At 47.7% G+C, this 23,306-nt stretch overlaps 1 protein-coding gene across 1 annotated transcript; it reads left to right on the forward strand.

The window, feature by feature from the left end:
- Nucleotides 1–6,368: 6,368 nt before the first annotated feature.
- On the forward strand, nucleotides 6,369–18,667 carry LOC125941684 (uncharacterized; the record flags this gene model as incomplete). Its single annotated transcript, XM_049659455.1, has 4 exons — nucleotides 6,369–6,810; nucleotides 15,897–16,053; nucleotides 17,540–17,695; nucleotides 18,431–18,667. Coding segments are annotated over exons 1-4 (834 nt in total), but the record flags the coding sequence as incomplete, so codon positions are not given.
- Between the last annotated feature and the right edge of the window lie 4,639 nt (nucleotides 18,668–23,306).

A 23,306-nucleotide genomic window follows, 5' to 3' on the forward strand; every position in this document is an offset into this window, starting at 1 on the left:
CTGCCTGTGTATATCGATCTGTCTGTGCAAAGAACCGTCGTATAGCTCAGCCAAATGGGCCAAGGTGAGTTGTTTAAGGCCAGTGGAAGGGATACGCGACTTCTTCGAAATCCCAGGTATGTGAAGGCGCGCCTTTGGTCTATGCAGTGTCCACAGTGGCACTTCAGAGATGACGGTAGATGAGAAGTCTGAGTGTATGATATGCCTGTGAGTAGTAACATCTTGAGTAGGTGCAGCTTGGGCGGTTTTCTTGATTTGAAGACAAGGGATACGTGCGTGTGCGTATTGTGCGTGTTGATATAGTCTCGACCGAGTAAGGTGGGTCGTCACCGCAATAATCAGGAGACTGCGATGAAGGCGGGCATCGTGATGATGAAAAATAGAAAAGACTGTATTCACTTAATTGGTACATGGTTTTGAGTCCATCCGAGTCTCGAGCGGTTCTATCTAACATGGGGGCCAGGACGGCCTTAAATAACCCATCGCGATCTTGTGGTAGCCGAAGTCTCGCCGGGGAACTGGAAGTGCAGTGCCTTTGCCAGGTTGTCGAGTGGACGACCTCTTTCCCTTCGTGCCTTCTCTTTTTGGTGCTCGCCTTTGCGTCTGCTCAGAGCGTAGAGGGGTGACGTTTTCTCGGGGATGAAGGCGATTATCTCGTCACGGGAAAACACGCGGGCATGATTTCTACACTTGCGGGAACCGAGTTTCCAAGAAGACGATAACCGCCTCTCGTCATGGGAACGCGCGTTTTCCCCACTTGACCTGTCGAATTCCTTGCCGATCATAACAGTGTCGAGTCAGCAGTCGGAGGTGAACTCTAAGTGGTTCATATGACATGCAAATTTCAATTGGATAGGCCCGTGATTCCTCTATAGTGCCGGAAGTCGATGTATACCGTGGCAGTCCTAGGCATGTTCGTAGAGCTTGGGCCTGAAGGCTTTCCAATGAGCGAAGACAAGTTATACGTATATTGGAAAGCACAGGTATGCTGTATCGTATGTAGCCCACAAACAATGTCTGATATAGCTGCAAAGTACTTTTTTTTTTCAGAGGGGCCCCACCCTAGTCCAGCTACAGCACGAAGAACATGTATAAAGCTGGATAGTTTGGTCCGCAGTGCACTGACATGCTTCGACCAAGATAAGCTGCGATCAATGACGCCACCTAAATATCTATAGCGCATGACAGGAGGGATCACTGCTCCGTCCGTCAACGAATATCGGATACCGTGTCATTGATTTCCTTGCAAATGCCATTGCAGCACATTTTGCTGTGGAAAGTTGCAGGCCTAGCGCGCTCGTCGTTATGCCTCGGCGCGCGTTTGTTTCATGTCGGTAAAGAGAAGTTCCGGGGTGTCGTGTTCCTGTGGAATTTTTTCCAGGCCCGTCCCGAGCAGTGAACAATGGGCTAAACGAGTCATGGCGCATTCCGTGTTCTAGAAAGCGGAGCTCCAGCTGAGCGATTGCCGACGCTAGCTGACTTCCAGGCAATATAACTCCCGAAGCACTAACAGCAACACCACTGGCTTTCGGGTCTGCGCCACAGGTTTGCGCAAGAGTGTGTTGTATGTGAGATGGACACATTTTCCGTGTAGTCGAGTGGTGGAGTAAAGGGGGAAGGGGTATTCGATAACAAACCCTTGCTGTGCAGCTCTGCAGGGGACCTTGGCGATCTTGTAACTTAATTACGAAGGTTCGAATCCTTTAGCGCAATAGTACGTGTCCGACTATTCGTTGAAAGGACAATACCAATGAATTTAGACGATGGGAATTATTCCAGCGTCGGCTAACAAGGCCGCATTTTTATTTGGACGAAATCGCTCCCGGACTATTGAATTTCATTTAATTACTCGAATTTTCTAAGAATTATGTGAATGTTATATAAAGAAGAAAAAGCTGGTAGAGCAGTGGATGGAACATGTTAATATTACGATGTAAGGACGTACCAATATTGTGCAGATAAATGACTGTACGGATACTATAGATTTTTTAAAACTTTAATTGCGACAGTTCACATTGCGGCGGACGAAGGATACCACTGCGCGAGCTTGTCTAATTAAGTTGCGTCTGCTCCCTGTCATCCATGTGTTGTGCCATTTCACATAGCATCTGGCGTATGCATTTCTCGGCGTGTGGCCCCATCATCATGAACGAACCTCTCCCGTGTCGGTATCTGCAGCTTAGCAAAATACATGCGAAGAGCATCAACCAGTGATTGCAGAGTGGCTACGGCGTGCCGGTCTTGCTAGTCTGGCAATTTCTCGGGAGCTGATGGGGTGAATTTCGCGCAATCAATGCGCGTTGAAAGTCAGACAATGAATGGATCACTGGGAATGTAGGCCAAGAATCAGCATCCGTATTCTCCGCAGCTTTCTTGTCCTTGGTATCCTTATCACTGCCATACTTGTCCTTGGGATCAAGTCTGTTTAGCTCCTATAGGACCGCTCGAAGCGCCTTAGAATACTGAACGCCCTGCTTCCAGTGATTTTGCATGCCTTCAGTAGCCACCATGGCTTTGATCCTTGAACATTGACCGTGCACACTTCTGACGCAGAAAACGACGGGAATATTTCTCCAAAATCTCAAGTCGACAAGTCTCTGCAACCGTTTATAGACTTGCTGCGCATCTTCACAGTTGCATTAGAACCGTAGCATGTACGTGCCACCTTTCTCTCTCGTTTGGCCCATTTATTCCCTTGCTTGCATTGAGGGAACCGAGCAAACCCGATGCGTGTTTGATTAACTCTCGCTGCCATTCCTCCCGTTTTCGCTCTCTCTCTCGTGTTCCGCCATAGCACGCGCGTGCGTGCGTGCGTGCGTGGTGTGTGGTGTGGTGTGTGTGTGTGTGTGCGTGCGTGCGTGTGTGTGTGTGTGTGTGTGTGTGTGTGTGTGTGTGTGTGTGTGTGTGTGTGTGTGTGTGTGTGTGTGTGTGTGTGTGTGTGTGTGTGTGTGAGTGAGTGAGTGAGTGAGTGAGTGAGTGAGTGAGTGTGAGTGAGTGAGTGTGAGGAGTGAGTGAGTGAGTGACGTGAGTGAGTGAGTGAGTGAGTGAGTGAGTGAGTGAGTGAGTGAGTGAGTGAGTGATGAGTGATGTGAGTGAGTGAGTGAGTGAGTGAGTGAGTGAGTGAGGAGTGTGAGTGAGTGAGTGAGTGAGTGAGTGAGTGAGGTGAGTGAGTGAGTGAGTGAGTGAGTGAGTGAGTGAGTGAGTGAGTGCGTGCGTGCGTGCGTGCGCGCGCGCGCGCGTGTGTGTGTGTGTGTGTGTGTGTGTGTGTGTGTGTGTGTGTGTGTGTGTGTGTGTGTGTGTGTGTGTGTGTGTGTGTGTTGTGTGTGTGTGTGTGTGTGTGTGTGTGTGTGTTGGTGTGCGTGTGCGAGCGTGTGCGAGTTGTGTGCGTGTGTGTGTGCGCGTGTGAATGTACGTGTGCGTGTGTGAGTGCACGTATGCGTGCGTGCGTGTGTGCGTGTACGGGCGGGCGTGTGCGTGTGTGAGCGTGCGTGCGTGTGTGGTGGGTGTGTGTGTGAGTGCACGTGTGCGTGCGGGAGTGTGCGTGGGTGTGTGCGTGTACGTGCGGGCGTGTGTGAGTGTGCGTGCGTGTGTGAGTATGTGCGTGCGTGTGTGAGTGTGCGTGTGGATGCGTGTGTGAGTGTGTGTGTGCGTGTGTGCGCGCGCGCGCAGCCGGTACAGCCGCTTGCTGTGACGGCGCGCCGCGCGTTTCAATTAAACAATTGTAATTCGTCCACTCACTGGCATTGCCTGTCCGCTCGGCGCGCTGTTTAGTGCGGGCGCGAGCTTATAGTTCGTATTCCAATGCATTTGGCAGGCAGCCTTTTAGGGGCGGATATATAGAAACTGATGCTCTCGATATCCTTCAGGTATGGCTTGAATTTTGAACACTGGCCGGCTTTAATTTCGCAATTGCAAAATGTGCCCTAAACTCGTTAATTAGCATGTTAATTAGAACAGCTCAAATAACCCGTCTGTTCCAGCGATGCGACGAGTGCGTCGGAATTGCCATACTATGCCACAGGCGATCTGTATGCGCATCCTTGAAAACGAAGCGGCATGCATTTTCTTGATAACGGACTTGATTTGGCGTTGTGCCTATGCGTGCCATTATTCACTTCGATTGCGAAACTTTTCTTCTTTTCTTCATATCGTAATCACTTCCGTGTCTGTCTATATGTAGTGCACGCATTAGCTACACGCTGGCCCAAGTGATCTTATGCAGACTTTTAACGTCGGAGAAAGGGTATAATTTTCTCTTCATATTTAGTAGAGAACTTTCTACCAGTGCGCTTGCTAAGACTCGTGAGATATATGCAAATGTGTTTTGTTAGTTATTGCGGTCTAAGATTGTTCATTGTCAGCTCAGCTTGACGCAATCAGGAAGCTATTTACGCAGTCGTTCGATGATAAAAATGCTAACGATCACATAACGTTTTGCCTCGTAACGGCGCTCTTACGAATGAGCGGAGTTTCTTTTTTCTTTCTTTCTTTCTTTCTTTCTTTCTTTCTTTCTTTCTTTCTTTCTTTCTTTCTTTCTTTCTTTCTTTCTTCGGTATGTAGAATTCTTTATACGACTTCTGCAACCAGGGATGATCTCTTGACAGGGAATATCAACAGACGTGTACGACAGCGACTGTTATCGATGGAGGCGAAATTAGAGGGACACTAAAAGGAAACAATCAGTTCAAAGTGATAAATTATTCTTTCGAAACTCTATTTTAGTTCATTTCACTGTGATGGGTTGCTTACTAATACAAAAAAATTAATGCTATTTTTTTTTTAATTTCCAGCCGAAACCTGCGTGCCATTACGTCAGTGTCGCGTCACGGATTTCTAAAGGTATGTTCAGACTGCGGTCGTAACGTTAGCAAAGCGCGCATCTGTCATAAAGAGAGTACTGCGCGTTACAAGCGTTAAGATCGTCAACAATGCTGGTCGTTCACATTGTCAGTTGCGTCTCAGTGGATTTCAACATGGCGCCTGTAAACAGACTACGCACACAACAGCGCACACTACTCGAACTATACACACACAAGCTACTATATACGCACACACACAGCCACGTCTGTTGGGCCGTTGCTCTAACTGGGGATGCCGGTAGTCGCGTCACCGGAAATTTAAAACTGAAACTGCGGCGCCTACTGGCCACGGCGTAACTGTCGTATCTGCATGAAACGTAAAAGTAGCGGCCTTCCAACAATTACGCTCACGTGCGTAACGACTGTTGCGCTCTTAACGCTTCATGCGATTGTAGTCTGAACAATTTAGTTGCGCTTTTTGCGTTTGCGCTTCCGTTTCTTGCGAAATATCTGCAAATTACGTACGTAGTCTGAACGTACCTTAAGAACCTTTATTTTTCGCGTATTTGGGTCATTCAGTAAATGCTCTCGTAACTTGCTAAGTTCAGTCTTTGGTCCCTTTAGAATACGGTGTAGTCCATCTTTACCAGTAAAAAAAAAAAAAAAAAAACGGCGTGCCAGTGTTTACGCCGTCATAATCCATGATGCCACGCCGAGCAGGTCCGGGAACATCGAGGTGGCCTCGCCCACCCACCCGTCTTTCGTTCTCGCGTCTCTCCTGGCTTATATACGAAGCCTCTTCTCCGAGGAGCGGCGTTTTGGTATCGTAGAAGGCTAATTTACAGATACAGCACAGCTCATCTTTCTTTCCAGTGTGAGTTGTGAGTTGTGTTCATCGGGACGCTGGTGAGAGTGATATGTACTTGTGGGGACGGCGCGGTCCCGCAGTCCAAGCCATGGCAGGCCTGGCCGGCCGCGCCAAGGGCGCCCAGCCGCGGCTCGCGCCACTGCTCGTGCGCTCCTCGACTTCGACTTGTTCCACCACTGGCTCCGATGTCGCTGATCGATGATTTTTACTTCGTAATGTCTCGGCCGTGGCACGGCCGAAACGTTACGAAGATCATCGATCAGCGACATCGGTCACCGGACATCGCCCAGCGGCATCAGCGACGAGAGAACTGTCAGCCGTAATTCCAGCGAGGACTGTACGACTACCACATGGCATTAGCATGAAGAGTGTGTATACACGTGGCAATTTACATCGTACACTTCCCGATCACGGATACCTCAATAAGTTGGGTCGCGTTGTGTGCGCGGTTTTTCCCGCGGTGAGATTAGTTTCTCACTCGGTGATCAGGCTCTCAATTATGCTCACCCTACTATTCCTAACCAGATGGCAAGTCGCAGTTGGGTCACGGCCAAGAATTAATAAATGAATTCATCGAGAAGAGCATATCGCTGACGCCCGGGCGGGGAGGGAGGTTCACAGCGTGCATGCTTCACGACATCGTCGGGATGGCTGTCTCTGCAGCGAAATTGAACAGGAATATCAATTAGTCCTTGGATCGCCAGAGAGAGTCAAAGGAAGAGAGAAAACACTATGAAGCACGTTCAGAGCGTACAGAGAATTCAGAACTTCGTGGAGCAAAGGTGCCTTTCGTGTGACTGAGTGATTATCTAGCCATCCTGAGTTTTACTTCTTTTTTTTTCTTCCTTCAAACACCTTAATGCGGCTACGCAAAATTATTCGAGCAGCCATAACGGTTGCTTTCGGCAGAGTGGGCGTCACGAGACGCGCGGAAGCTGCGCCCCCGTGTCCCGGTAGTTACGCGTTTCTCACCGACAGCAGGCAGATCGTTGAGGCGTTCAGCAAGGCCAATCGGCTGCTTGGACGAGATGAGAACGCTTTTCTCGAGGACCTGCTGGAGGTCATCGATGCGACCGAAGTCGACCTGTTCCAACGGGCCGTCACTTCGACAGGAACGCAAAGCGCGCTGGAAAGAAAGGTCAGGTAAGCCATAAAGTTCATTAGAGACTCTTGGGTATAGAACGCGGCTTCGTGCCTGTTTGCAAGCCTAAACCCGAGTGGAAACCAGAAAAAAAAGAGTATGTTATGCTGATCCCACACACTGAAAACGCGAAGCATTTTGCAGTCAACTGGCTATCTATAGCATCGTTCGGCATCCCGCAAAACGTTACCATACGGTGACACATGGGGCGCTATAAAATGTGAAGCTGTTCCAATCTGTTTCTACTCCCTTTCCTCCGTTAGCCCTCCGTGAAAAATTTTTGGGCCTCACCCGCTTAGCCTGTCTGTCACGTGACGTCACAAAATCACGAAAACTTACCATGTCAAAGTGAACGCACCAAGCATGCATTATTATGCCGAACAAATCTGATTTTTTTTTTTTTCGTATAGCCGGAGACAGCTCCGTTCCGACAGAACTATAAGATGGCTCCGCGCGCCGCTCGCTCTGGCGCAGGCTGAGGTTTTTCTGGCGGAGCTCTCGTAGGGAGCGGACGCATCTCACATGCAGTCCGCACCTTTTCGATCTTTTTCCGCAACCGGCTCACGCAGCTTCACCAAATTTACTAAGGACTTTCCTTGTGTGTTCCGACACCCATACGGACCATTTGGAGGAACCGGCACCAAGATTCTTCGGCGATTTTCGCCGTTTTCGGTAGGCGCCACGCCACCTCACAGCTACGCCGAACCCAGGCCTAGCGCGACAACGGAGACGCCGTTGCTCGCCCGCTCGACGCAGCCAGTGTCTCCGAGCAAGCAGTGATGAGTTACACCGTCGAAGGCGAAGAAATCGACCCCGCGGAGCTACGTGATGGTACGTGGCAGCACCCGAAATGTCCGGCCGACCCGCTAGACCTCCAAAAGCGCTTCGGTCGCAAGAAAACCGACCCCACCGAGCTGACCGAGGAACTAGGCCTCGCCGGTGCTTCGGCTGCCTCCAAGAATAAGTCGCGTCCGCCGCAGCTACCGCGACGGAAGCCCATGCCTCGACTGCCCGAGGAGGACTATAAAATTGTGTTGCGACCCAAGTGTGCCGTGAATCTGACCAACATTGGACTTATCGCACTCTTGGAGGCGATCTACGCGACATCCAAAATCAACCAGGCGCAAGCCGAGCAAGCCGACCAGGTGAGAGTGCACCCGATCAAAAACACCATCACCATTAGTACACCCGATAGAACGCGGGCGGACGCTTACCGGACTCTTGAATCTTTACGCTGTGAAGAGCATAACATCGACATACCAGTATCGGCGTACGTACCGGCTCCGGACGACTCCATACGGGGACTGGTCTACAGAGCCTATACTAACGAAACGGACCAAGCCATTCACGATGAAATAGCAAACAAGAACCCGCAATTACCTATTGTGAATGCAAGAAGACTCGGTAATTCAAAACACTTTGTGATCACCTTCGCCGGCCGAGACTTACCGTCCTTGATACGTTATCGGTGTTTCACTCTAAACGTGTACCCCTTCAGGGAGAGGCCGGAAGCTTGCTTCAATTGTCGGAAATTAGGACATCGCTCCGACGTATGTCCACAACCCCGACCAGAAATCCCCAGATGCCGAAGGTGCGGGGAAGAGCACTCACCTCCACCGGAAGGAGAGAAACCGACGTGCATCCCACTCTGCGTCGTTTGTCATGGGACACACCCAACGGGTAGTCGAAACTGCAAAAGGCGCTTCATACAACCAAAACAGAACAAGAAAACGACGTCACAAAGCGACACCCAGACCACCGGAGAGACCAGGCGTTCCCACTCAAGAGGGCGAACCCAAGGCGTCTTTCGAGACCGCTCCGAGTCATTCCCTCCTCTGCACAGCAGAGAGATTGACCAGTCCACCTCCGGAGGAAACACCTCCCAGCAAGACGAACCTGCCAAGCACGTAGCCTGGGGAAGCGGTAAACCTAACCTCCGCGACAAAACAACACCGCAAGTGACCACCTCATTGGAGACACCGCCCGAGCAGCAGTCACGAAACGGACGGACAACGACGCAGACAAGGGAAGAACGTTCCGGCTACAAGATCAGCCAAGCTGCCCGAGAAGAGGGCACCCCCACAAGGCCCCAGCAAAGCAAGCCACAACAGCAACAGGACCAACAGGTGAGGGAGCTGGCAGAGCAGATAAAATTTCTAAAACAACAATTGGCTGCCGCTAATGATAAAATTCGACAACTCGAAAACAAACCAACCCCAATTAGTACCTCGCAGAATCTCTGTGCGAACAGACCAGTGGTTTGCGCTCCGAGTGAGGCAGAAAATATGGAAACTGACGTAACTAAAGGCGAAAAGCGGAAAGCAGCTGGCCCAACAGAATCAACAGGTGATAAGAAAGGTAAATCGGAAGGGATGGATGCGCGTGTAGCTCAACTAGAAACCGCATTTGAGCACATTCTAAATAACATGAGCAATTTAACCGAGCAAATTAAGCAACAAACGGAAAACATTGTTATCCTGAGCACGACAGTGCAGGCACTTGCTACCCATACAGGCCTTGACATGGCACGTAAGCCGCCCGCAAATCCCTTGCATCTGTCGGGAGACAATGACTCATCTGAAGCTTCGATGTCAAAGTCAGATGCTCGACACCCGGCAGGGGGACCAATCAGATCGCACAGCGTCGGCGCGGCGCGGCTAGATCCTCACAGGCGTTCGTGATGGCTGGAGCACCTATAATTTTATGGCAATGGAACTGCAGAGGGTTCAAACAAAAACGTCGAGCCCTAGAATTAACAATTCAAGATTCGCAAGAAAAACCCGACGTTTTGGCACTCCAAGAAATTGGCATTGCAGCCAAATTAACAGGCTATGCAACCTACACGGAAGTTCTTCGATGCGGCCGCTCTCCGACCACAGCGCTCATGGTGCATAGAAATCTGACAGCAATTCAAATAGACTTGGAATGTGACGAGGTAGCGTACACATTCATTGAAATTCTACCTAATAAAAGAGCAGATCAATCTCTTTTCGTTCTAAATTTGTATAGTCCCCCAAAAGACAAAAGTCCATCCGCATCCAAATTGATGATCAACGCCTATAAGCACGCCCATAAAGCACCACTCGTAGTGCTGGGCGATTTTAACGCCCGGCACTCAGCCTGGGGCTACCCAAAGGGGGAAAATAAAGGCAACAAGATTTGGGAAACAGCACAAGGCTATGGTTTCACCCTTCTAAACGACCCGGAGCGCCCCACACGCATTGGCAATAGTGTGAGTCGAAACACGTCCCCCGACCTAGCCTTCGTCAAAAACATTGCAAAAACCACATGGGAGAATACTGAAATGAACGTGGGAAGTGATCACTACATTCTAACTATCACGGCCTTTCTAAAGGGCTACAGGAAACGTAAACTTACTATCCTGCATACCAGGTGGGACGCTTTTCGTCAAGTTCGCGATAAACGAACTCCCGCACCCATCTCTAACCTCGAAGAGCTCGAAGAATGGGTCGATACCATACTTCAAGACGCCAGTAATGCAACCATAGAGACGGAAATGGAAGATGACGGCCCCACTCCGGACTCGAGACTAATTCACTTATGGGAAGCACAGAAGAGCATACAAAAGCGATGGTCGTCACAAAAACATAACAAAATCCTTCGCAAAAAGCTCGTAAAATTAGAAAGGGAAATTGAACAGCACTGCCAGTTCCTTAGTCAGGAACACTGGCATCAGCTTTGCGATCGAATGAACGGACAGTTGGGCAATAAAAACACATGGTTCCTGCTTAGGCACTTAATCGACCCTAATCAAACCAAGTCTGCATCGCGGAAAAACATGCAAAGAATTATTCATTCCTTCCCGGAGATGACGACACTCTCATTAAAGAGTTGAAAGATCGCTACTTCAACGTCGACAAAGACTTCCCAGTCTCAAATACCTACACAGGGCAAGAAAATGAAGCCCTCGATAAAGACATTGAGGAGGCTGAAGTCCGAGCTGTTCTTAATAGCATAAAGACCACAGCTGCAGCGGTAAAGACGGGGTCACAAATAAGATGCTCAGAAACCTAGATGACCGTTCAATCATAGAAATTACGAAGTTATTCAACATTCATTGGAAAGCTGGCACCATCCCTCCCAGCTGGAAGCACGCAAAAGTCATTTTTATACCGAAACCGGGCAAAAAGCTCGAGTTAGGAAACTTAAGACCAATTTCCTTGACCTCTTGCTTAGGAAAAATCATGGAGCATGTTATACTCACGAGGCTAAACGAATACGCTGAGACGGAGGGGCTATTCCCTCACACGATGGTGGGATTTAGGCCCAATCTTTCCACACAGGACACCATGTGGCAATTACAGCACGACATCCTGCAGCCAGGCCCTATCAGAGCCACAAGGACCATACTAGCGCTAGACGTAAGCAAGGCCTTTGACGGTGTTACGCATCGTTCAATCCTAACTAACCTGAACCAGATGAACGTGGGGAAACGCAGTTTCGCATATATCGCAAACTTCCTCAGGGAAAGAACTGCAGAAATTCATCTGGGCGACCTTAAGAGCGAACGCTTCACCTTAGGAACACGAGGAACCCCGCAAGGAGCAGTTCTCTCACCTTTCCTTTTTAACGTTACCATGAGAAACTTGCCACCCCTCTTAGATGCAATACCCCACGTTAGCCATTCAATATATGCAGACGACATAACAATCTGGACAAACACTGGCTCAGATGGCGAAATCACAGATGCACTGCAAACGGCTGCAGACACGGTCCAAAATTACGTTAAACTAAACGGGCTAACATGCTCTGCCAAGAAATCCGAACTACTAATTATCAGAAAGAGAACAGACAAAACAGACAGCCAACAGCAGGCCTCCACAATAGCGGTTCGAATGGAGTCTGGCCCGGTCCCGCCTGTGCTGACCATCCGGGTGCTGGGAATGCTCATACAACACAACACCCGCAACGCACAGGCTATAGCCGGGCTGCAATCGACGATCCGACAAATGTGCGGATTGATAAAAAGAATCGCAACAAGACACACAGGCATGAGGGAGGAGGACCTATGTCGGCTGATTCAGGCCTTTCTGATCAGTCGCATAGTGTATTCCCTCCCTTACTGCCACCTAAGGCGAGCGGATAAGGACAAAATTAACGCCTTAATCCGTCTAGCATACAAAACAGCGTTGGGGCTACCCAAATATACTAATTCGGACAAACTATTGAGATTAGGAATACACAACACTATAGAAGAACTAATCGAGGCGCACAAAACGGCCCAGATTTTCCGCCTGTCCGGTACACAGGCCGGAAGGTACATACTAGACAAGCTGGGCCTGAATCCCACAATCGCCTCTGTGGGACGAACCCCCTTGCCACAAATCACAAGGCGGCAGCTAATCATTAAACCTATTCCTAAAAACATGCTCAGAGGAAGGCACGACAACCGTCGTACAGCCAGGGCAAAGCAGTTGTGGGATAAGTACAAAGACGACCACTCTGTTGCCTATGTGGATGCGGCGGCGCAGGGTAACCGAAAATACGTTGTGAGCGTAGTGACCGGGAGCGGCCGCATATTAAACGCGGCCACGGTGGAGGCCTTCTCCGCCCTTGAGGCGGAGGAGACAGCTATCGCTCTAGCCATCACGAACGACCTCGTTCATACAATCGTTAGCGATTCCAAAAGCGCGATTTTAAATTACACTAAAGGCACTGTTAGCAAAACTACGCAGCAAATCATAAACAATTATTACCACACTTTTTATCAAGCGGACAGACTTATTAATCTAGTATGGGTCCCCGCCCACTCGGGAAATCCTGGGAACGAGGAGGCGCACCGTATCGCCCGAGGGTTAACAAGCCGGGAGGCGCGCCGCTCTGACTCGGATTCTCTGAGTGAGGTGGTGACCACATATAATGAAATAACAAACTTTTATAAAGAAAGGAGGCGTACATACCCGGCGCCTCATCGGGACCTTACCAGAGCGCAGGCCACCGTCCTTCGCCAGCTTCAGACAGACTCTTTTCTGAGTCCGCACAGATTGGCGATTATCACAAATGGGGAATTTAACCCCATATGTCAAAATTGTAACATGAACGAATTGGCAACACAAGACCACATTCTTTGGGGATGTAGGGGTTTTCCTCCCCCAAATACGCTCTTGCCAGCCCCCTCCAAACTTACCTGGGAGACCTTACTTAGGACTGCCGCCGATCTCAGGGAACAACTAAAAATCGTCACTTGGGCCGAGGGAGTCGCCCCCAACAGGGGCCACCCTGAGACCCCACCATGATTTGCAATAAAGATGTTGTAACCACCTGGCGCAGGCTACTCGGAGCCACCGGCGAGATCTAAATTCGTTGTGTATATAATAAATATGAAGTAAAACGCTTTCGTGGCCTAGTGCGTTAGACATACTTGGAAAGCAAGATAGAAGGCCCATTCAAAAGGGAAGGCAAGCAGGACAGGCGCAGTTCTACGCAGTCCTACGTACTGCCCTTGTCTTATACGTCACGCACAAGACACATTCCCTTGTGAATGTGCATGTCTTGTTCTTGCGCTACCCTCAGTTTCAAATGCATATGAAGTTCGAAACGTAGCATAAAGCCACAATTGGTACTGTGAGTGAAACACTACATAATACGTGGATAATACCTTGCGATAGCCAATCGATAGTCAATCAATATGCAATCAATAATCGATCAATAATCAATAAATACCGGAAAAGCATAACCCGTAAGCCTGCAGGACCAGCTAGGTGCCGATCAGCTCCGCTGTTTCTTTAGCCTTGCGCCACTATAGTGCAAGCTACGATAATCTTTTTTCAACAAATGCTGGCGGAAAAGCTGCTAATTAGCAGAAGTACACTAATTAACCTTTTAAACAAGCATATTAAACCACGTGTTACAAGGGAGTTCGTCCTTAAATTGATGGTGCATGTCGAGCTGATGATGTTGCGCAAGAAATACTACAACAAAGGTGGAGACAGGCGGACACAGACAGGCGAGCACGAACGAACGCTGTATAGAAGGCCTATAGGTGCGCCTCGTTGTGCGGGATTATAAATTCAATATTATATTATTTAAACGCCCAAGGTATTCTGCCATCACGTTTGAAAATTGCGAGAACATAAGGGAAAGCGTTTAGAGTGTTCATTCGATTGCACAAAGTTTACTCTTTTTTTCGATGCAGAACAAAGTGAAGCAAGTTCCTAATCTACAAGTTTTAATAGAACAATGTGCAGACGTTTTCAAAACTAAGTAAAATATCATTTTGCACAAGAAAAGAAAAACAAGCTAAGCACAATAGACATGGAGCAGTCATAAGTCATATACCTTAAAGAACGCAATTAAAATATAACAACTAAAAACAAAAAGTATATATGCGAATCATCTCCGCTACACTCCGGTACATAAAACATAAAAAAAAAACTACTAGGCCAACCGTGGCTGCCCCATTTACGAAATATAATAATAATAATAATAATAATAATAATAATAATAATAATAATAATAATAATAATAATAATAATAATAATAATAATAATAATAATAATAATACTGACTATACAAACTATACAGTTGCACCGTGTCACCTCCCACGTATCTACAATACCCGACGTGGTTTCTTTGCCCACATCATGTAGGCTCAGTCCACAAACTGCAAACATTCCTCCTCTTCTTCGTCTGTTGTGGTCCTAATATTGGGGATATTTGGAGCTCCGACAGAAATTTTCATCAGCGCGTCGACATTGGCCAGCGTCATGCGACAAAGCGATTACCACAGTGCATGGGATCAGCGTAATTTTTTTTTTTTTTCAGAATAAGCGCCTGTTTATAGGAAGGGAGGGAGGGGGGATCTGGAATAATTTTTGAGGGGGTGTCCGGATCATCCTGTGGGGGTGTATAAATCCCTGCTTGACTGCAGCAATACAATACTCTTAGATCGAAAGTACACCTCCGTAGCCAAAACCTCAGTCAATCTTGCAGCGCTATAGGCAAGAGTATACACGAAACGTGGCTTGTATAGAACCGATCAGCTGCTTGCGACCGGCTTCCATATTGCAGGCGGAATACGACATAGATTGGATGCGGAATCTACGCGTATGCCGCTATACGGCTTTAAAAACCGGAGTACATGCGTTTATGTCGGAATGCATCCGAAATGATTTTGCACTGAAAGGTTATAAAGCAGTTTTGCTTTCAGTAGCGCACACTTGTTCATAAATTAAGCATTCCTGTCTAAAATGCAGTTGCGTACGGCCCCTATAAAAAAAAAAGTGATGAAGAAACTATATCGAAGATGACTATATCTAAGCAAGCGAATAACTCACCGACTGGTTCATGGATCACTGAAATGCAGCGGATGTATTAGCGAGAGTGATGATCGACGCATGCATGAATTTGTGATATGCTTTTGGGCAAATAAAAGCAAAGGTTATCGTGGAGCAATCAATGATGTCAATTTATTTATTTATCTACAGGTTATCGATAGTGACATTCCGACTAGAACCACAGTCGACCGCGCACACCGTACCGAAAGAGTCATTAACGACGTATTTCTCGAAGTAATTGTTAGCGCAGCAGTCGAAGATGGTTGCTGAGGTTACGCTTCGCGGCGCAGAGCTCTGAATCTTGTCGTGTGGTCCAGTCGTTCCCGCTGTTCCGCGCCCACCTGGGCAGTATAACTATACTGTAATAGATCAGGGGTAATCTAGTACACTATGGTATAACGTTGTAGAGCCTTTTCCGCACGTAGAGCCCCGTTGTACGCCACCGCGCACAACTTCTGTCTATCCTGTGCAACGCCGGCGCGAGCGTCCTCTCCCGTTGATCCATTATCGCTTCACAAACTCCCGCAAATACGCCTCAGCTGCATTTTCAAAGTCGGTGACATTTTTTTTTTTTTTAGGATAACAATAGCGTTTGGCAATTCATTCCACATTCATATCGCACCCGGGAAGTATTTGTATCGAAATGTATCACTATTATAGTTCGGTACGGTTTTATGACGTAGTCGTGGTTAGTTCGCGGGTTTCTTTTGCCTGGAGCAAAAGAAACCCGAAACGTGGCCCCAATAGAAGATTGGAGCAATGCGCGAGCATATCTTATTCGTGCCGTGCAGGGATCTCGTCTACGGGACTGCGTCTTGCTACCGAGAGGTTGGTACCCTGGCACACCTATTCACCCGTATTCGAAGGAAGGGTGTTTCGCCACTCGAGTACACCGAGTTCAACACGACCAACCAGAGGCGATTGATTGTCATCGCTCAGATGCAGCAGGTATGCGTTGTCTGTGCCTTTTGATGCTTCTAGAATTTACGTATATATTTTCGGTGGCAAGCGAATTTTGCGTACACATATATGTGAGTCGATCAGTACGCTGTTACTCCCGTATAGGATAGCAAGTAGCAAGCTGGATATTCTGTTCTGACAGGAATCCCTGCTTTTCCTTTTATTGCTCTATTTCTCTTTGGCGAGGACATTGAATTTTGTATTCTCAGCTGTAAATCTTCGCACCAGTTATCACAGACGACTGGATGAATCTAGTTTTACATTCCGTTCTGACAGGAATCCCTGCTTTCCCGTTTATTACTCTATTTCTCTTTGGCGAGGACAGCGACTTTTTTTTATTCAGCTGTAAAACTTCGCAGCGGCTATCACAGACGACTGGACGAATCTATCTTTGATAATGTATTCCTTGCATGCTCAATATTCCACGTCGTCTTCTATAATGCGGGGCACCCTTTACATTCTTTCGAGCCGTCCTGAACAAAAATAATTTAATCATCGACACGAGAGCACTTGCAAAGTCCAGTGTGTGTGCGTGTGTGGCATGTGAGTGGGGTAGATGGAGCGAGGGAGGGGGTATGCTCTGTTGTTATGGTTGCTCTATGCAAGAATAGTCTGCTATCCCTGTTTTGACGCAATCTGTACAAATTTTGCGCATAGGCATGGTTTCACTAACCTAATGCTGAATACACATGAATGTCATTAAATATCAGAGCAACTCGGTGCCACATACTTGTGAGTGCATACTACCATGCAAGGAGAAAAATATGCATCGAAGAGACGAAGCAAAAAAAGAAGTGCTATATATATATATATATATATATATATATATATATATATATATATACAACAATTGAGAAGATTAAGAAATACATTCATCAAGGGGACATATTGGGCGAAGGGATCTTTATCTCGATTTATAACGGCCACGTCCCTTACCATTCGCTTTGAGCAAGAGCCAGGAAGTCACGCGACGTCTTCAATATATACACTTGCATTCAATAGTGGTCGAACGTCTTCTCACGAGTTCACGCAGCAGGTGTGACTTCTGAGAGGATGCGACAAAGAAAGCAATCGCCTTTAATCAACGGCATGGTGTTTTCTGTCCACTGGTATCATATGTGCAAGGAGATCGAGAATCCGGTGTCGACAACACCTATCACTTTGAGCCTGTCTAGCTTTAAAAAGAAAAGAAAATGTCGGTGCTGAGTGTATCGTTTGCTGCGTTCGAATGCGATATTGTCAAATGCATATTGTTTTACTGTTTGCTGGTGATCATTCTTCAACGGATTGTTATCATCAACACACACACACACACACACACACACACACACACACACACACACACACACACACACACACACTGTGAACGTTTTAACGTTTGTCCATTGACACAGTAGTAAAGCACAAAGGTTGTTAACGTCCATAGAAAATTTCACCATAAGTAGGTGAACGTTAATTCGCCAATTACTCTCAGATCGCGCAGGAGCTTCACGATGACATAGTGACCACCGCGCCGGATGACCGCGCTGACGTGAAAGCGATCCGCTCGGCGAATAAGCTCAACACGCTGCTGAGCGATGCATTGTTAACTCTGGCTTTGAAGACTGTGACTGACACAGCTAACGTAAGGGTGAGTAGTCTCCAAACCACGCGCGTGGTATTTAATCGTGCGGTTGGTGCATGTATCCGAGTGTGCGACAAGGTAACTTGGGCCTTGAAGTGGCACCTCAGTAATATTGTCGCCTTCGAGAGGTGTTGAATACGCTAGAAAGACTGGACAGTCGTATCCTGGCGGATGAAAGATTCCCTCATCTAATCCTTTTTTTTTTAATTCAATGCAGTTTATTTATTTCTTATACACGAAAGCGGAGCAAGAGCTAAAGGCCATGTGACCTGATAGAGGTCGTTCACGGAGTCTTAACACCGTCAGTCTTCGTCTCTGTCTCAACAATACTTCAGAATACAAAATGACCACGAAAGCACGGATACCCAAATATTAATCATTTAAATGCTAAGGTCGATCTGCACTTGCCGAAGTTGTTTGTACCAACATGGCAGAAACAAGCCATGCTTGTCCAGGCCGCAGATTCTTCTCCGTTGCTTGCCGGTGTCTCGCTCGACAAATCAGTTTGCGTTGTGCATTTGAGTTTCGGCACTTTAACATATTGTTCCATAATTACGATTCGCTTCATCATCTGCTCAGATAATTACCCTTTTACCTTACATGCGCACTGAGCAAAAGTATTTGTCTTTCATTAATGTTGGAGCCGAAGGCAGGCCCTGACGACAATAGACGTTTACGCGACCTACCACCTTCCCATCTTTCTCATCTCTCTAATGTCCTGTTGTATGCCACACATTGGAGGTTCTGGAGCTGTTCTCACGAAGCCTGGAGCGCTTCTCGTCTTCGTACTTCGACGATAAGGAGAAGGCAGATGCTGCCGACAGTACACCGATCATGCAGCAGTGGTCCCGCTACCAAGTGCGCAACACGGAACCGCTGGCCAACGCGTTCGAGTGCTCGCTGCTCCTGGCAGGGGCCAACTCAGAGGAACTTTCTGCAGCAAGGCAGTGCGGCAACGACCTCGCCCTCGCTATCCAGGTATATATAATGACGCATAGGGACACATTAGCGAACATCGTTTAACTGCGCGAACAAACGGACCACAGAGACGTCCTTGTTCAATGCTGTCTCTGTGTTTGTTCGCGCAGTTAAACGATGTTCGCTAACATGTACCAACTCACCCAACAACAAGTCTTCTAAACTACATAGGGACGCGTAGTGCGCCGAAACGTGTATACGTACCACTCGCGCATCTGGCATTTCCAAAGAGTGGCGAAGAAAGTTTGCTAAGGTGCATTACTATCCTGCAGCCCTTCTCGCCTCTTCTTCGGTCGTTAATGGTCGTGCTCCGGAGTACATAGGGAACACAGCACATTCGCACTATAGCATGGTAGTTACTACAATTGCGGCTAATGCATCTAGCAGACCAGCATGCTACAAGAGAGGCATTGCCAATGTGGTTTAGCAACAGTAAAACAATATGCATAACATATGCATAACATATGCATAACATGCAATAAACAATAGCAAGCAGTAAAACAATATGCATTATGTGGTTCCATAGCCTCCCTAAATCATATTCTCTGGGACTGCAGAGAAGATACCCCCCCACCACCACCAGATCTCCTGGCCGCTACCTCGCCTGAAGCGTGGGAAGCGATACTTATGAACCCGAACCTGGAGGTTCAACTTCAGGCCATCAAAAGAGCCGAGGAGGTGGCTGTGAGGCATCACCTAGTAGCCACCACTCACTAAGCCAAATTAGCAAAATAAAGTTGTTTCCTCCTCCAAAGAGGGCTGTCCGACCAGGCGGCAAGGAGTGGATCTGGTGATCAGGTGCATTTGTGAGGGCATCTGTTAAAGTTTCTACCCTCGAAGCAGAGGGACACTGGTATCATAACCATTAGTTCACCACATCATGGGCAAGTGCTCTTCGCGGTATTCTGAGCAGCTCCCCACCACGCTACAAAGCAAAACCCTTAAGGATGTTGTTAAGGTAAGGATGTTAGCCAATTAGGGGAAACCAACATCAACTTTAAGGGGGTAAAAGATAGCAAAAGCACCCTTAGAGGCTGTTTTTGGGTGTTGAAGGGTGCTTTTACTTTGTCATATGATTTTGCTTTGTCGGCTCACACCCTTACTCTAAGGGTGTAAAAATGTTTACGCTTACGCTAAATGCAACCACTTTGAAGAAGGGCGACTGCATGAGAATGCGAGTGTTCCTTCGAATGCTGACGCAACCCTTTTTACTATTAAGTTATTTAGATGAAGGGCTTTTTAACATATGGCGTGCAATACAAGAACGCTACGGGAAGTGGCGCCACTTACACTCCGAAGCTCCCGTGACCTCAAGTTTCGAAAGAGAAAGAAATAGCTATTATACATACCTTCAGATCTTTGGGGGAGCGTCAGCATCCATGCTTGACCGTCTAGTAGCAGCCACGGTAACCGAGGCACTGTCCCGCATACTTATGACAAGTACTGCACGTCCGGAGCAATAGCTATACAACCGGAGAACGCCTATAGATTGTTATGATACTAGTGAGCGCCTGATTCACATATATAAACACCAATTGGAATTCTTGTTTCGCTCGTATAAAGTGCCCGTTCCAAGCTGAAAATTCAGATCTATGCCGTGGATCTCGCTCCAGCATAAAGTTAACTACGTAAACAGAGAAATACTACGTGAATTGTCCTGTATACATGAGGGAACTCTGACGCTGTACGATCGTTCAGCTATGCATGGGAATGATGGTTAGTACATGGATTAGTCTAATATTCATGCTTGTGGCTTCAAACGTTCTTATGACATTATTTATCACGCTTTAGCTTTCTAAATTTCCAAGCACTCAGTTTTCTTAACACGGCAAGTCTTTGCGCGCATGCGTAATCATTGCGAATCGCTGCATTTTATAACTCCCTATGTTGTTGAAAATGATCAATATGCAAAGTCGGAAAGCCGTTTGAAGCCAGAAGGACGAAGTTTAGACAAATCCATCTTATCATTACGTGGAAGATTCCCTAGCATCGCTGCCCCGATGTACGTGAAACATACTCACGCGTCCGGTACGCCCAGAGAAAACGAACTGAGGGGAACAAACCCGTGTATCGTGTGCTTGTCAAGTGTCATCTGGGGGCTGTCACTGCGTGCGTTCCACCTATACGCAGCAACCCACACTTGTCAGTGACAGCTTCTTCCTCTCCCCTCTCGCTCCATTCTCTTTTGGCGTGATGAAAGTGCGGCGGCACGCGGCAATGCAGAAGGACGGAACAGCGCTATATATGGAGCGCGAAATGTGCGTTTGTTCGCACTGAAACAACCGCAACCTCAATTGTGTGCCGTGATGCCTACTTCGATTCGTATGCACACGCAACGAAGCCTGAACTTATGCGGGTGCCTGAGGTCACGCGTTCAGTAAGGATTACTGGTTATTGACAAAAACTGTTTCCCTTAAGTTGCTCGTTTAGGTAACAGGTATTCAATGCAGCCGGTACACATAGCTTGCACGTGACGTCCCATCCGCGGGCTCGCTGCCGCAGCCGCCATGCTTGCGAACCGCTTGTCGCTAGTCTGACGCGCGCGCGCGCGCTGCGAGAGTCCGTCGAGCCGTTGTTTTCTCTGTGTCGTGACAGGCTTCTAATCGTCTTTTCCGTGGACATGCCAGCATTTCCAACTGCACGGCCCTTTTTCGAGGACTACTTCACACAGTTGATTGGATCTGCGCGTGTACGGTACAAAGAAAAAATTCAACTGTGCGAGAACGTCGATACCTGACACACTGCGCCTGGGAATGGTTGGGTGAAGAGTTTGTCGGCGAGGAGGCTCGGAGAAGACAAAGTGCTCCTACTTGGAGAGGTAAGCGCAGAGGGTTTTTTTTTTTTAACTTTCAAGGTCTCTCAACTCGGGTGCTTCAACTCGGGTCAGGTCGGGTGCGGTGAGATGGGCCGATCGGCACACGTCTATATCCCTGTCGATGCCGCGTCGCCCTCGGCACGCCGTTCCTGCAATTCGGCTTCCCGCTTTTCGGCGTCCGCTTGCCTCTTTTCGGCGCGTCGTTTTTCGAGGTGTTGTTGTGAGGGATCTGTGTTCATGGCGCTGTAGCCGAGGAGAAGCGACGGAGCCCCGTCGGGGTCTATCTCGTCGAATAGTTTAGCTGGCTTCCCTAAGAACGCAAAATGAACTAAGTTACAAAACTAACCTTTCGTTATATATCGCCGTTATCACGCTGTCGAAAGGAATTATTTACCTGCAATGAAGTGTGCGTCGCAGACTCGCAGTTTGCTGTTCTCGATGTCTAAGTTGGCACGTTTAATGCGCGCCAGCCATAGGCTGCGCCGCTTCGTTCGCTCGCACTGGTTCTCCACGATATTCGGTAATGAAAAGAAGCTGCTGTTAGTCGGTTTTTTTCTCCCGCGGGTGTCACTGCGGTTGGAACAACCAAATATCATGCGCATGACCATGGTGACAACACGTCTTGCGACTCTGGGAGAGTGAGCGGTTCATATGCATGGCGGACGCATATCCCAGAATTCCTTTCTCGGGGTATCGGCATGCTGGAAATGTACAGCTGACAACGTTTTTCAAGATTATCACGTCGCAAAACATCGACGTGTCACTACTGCGTTATTAAGGTTTTAATCAATCAGAAAACTTTTCGGTCTGTTTGGCGACAATTTTCTATTTAGAGACGCGACAGAACTGGCCAAATTTTATGGGCTTTATTATTATGGAATTTATTATTGAAAAGCTACAAAAAGGCGACCAATCGAAATTGGTTGTAAGGCGCGTTGTATTTGTGACCATCGTGAAGCAACGGTTGTCTGCGCTCACAGAAGACACAGGCCGCGGTTAATTGCTCCGAGGCCTCACAAAATGCAATTTTAACGCGTAAGCATTCTTTGGCCAGTACGTACCCCAGCCCCGTCACACGAAAAGTGTAATGCCTTGTATCCGCAAAAAATGCGTAATTTGCAAAGTTAAGACATTTAATCGTTATAATAGCGTAAACGTAGATGATTGGTAGCTTTAGAAGCGATAAGGAACAATTAAAAATTGATCACAGAGACTACCCATAGGGATACATATATAGGGCTCCATAGAAGTGCATGGGGAAACTTATAGTAGGGATGGACCAACTGAAATTTGGGGGTCGGTCCACTTAAATTTGGGGGTGGGCCAATTTGAAGTTTGGATGTGGGCCAAGTTAAATTTGGGAGTGGGCCAACTGAAATTTGGAAGTAACTTCAGTGGAGTTTCTGCAGTTTTTTGTCTGTTCTTTATAAAACCCATTACAATGGGTCTTGATGCTGCGGGTGCTGCAGTTTCACTGTAGGTACGTTCTATTGGTGGATGCTCACAAGCGTAGCAGTAAATTAAATTACCAAAACTTATATACTAAAGCAATTTCAGGCTCGCTCACGCGAATCGTATGGCACCTCACGGCTTTCACGTGGGTCAAGGGACAGCAATGAACTATTTGACCTGTGCAAAGGTAACGTAATTGTGATTGCGGTGTTAATACAATTTAGATTTCTTTTCCCGAGCATTGAAAACTGGGAAATTTGCAGGCCCAACGTGGACCAAATGCATCATTGTGCTAGGAAACTCCTGACACGTGTTCTAATTATTAACCCTGCTGGAAATGTAATCCTACCCGCCGTGGTTGCTCAGTGACTA

The sequence above is a fragment of the Dermacentor silvarum genome, unplaced genomic scaffold (genome assembly GCF_013339745.2).
Source record: "Dermacentor silvarum isolate Dsil-2018 unplaced genomic scaffold, BIME_Dsil_1.4 Seq1019, whole genome shotgun sequence".
Classification (NCBI taxonomy): Eukaryota; Metazoa; Arthropoda; class Arachnida; order Ixodida; family Ixodidae; genus Dermacentor; species Dermacentor silvarum.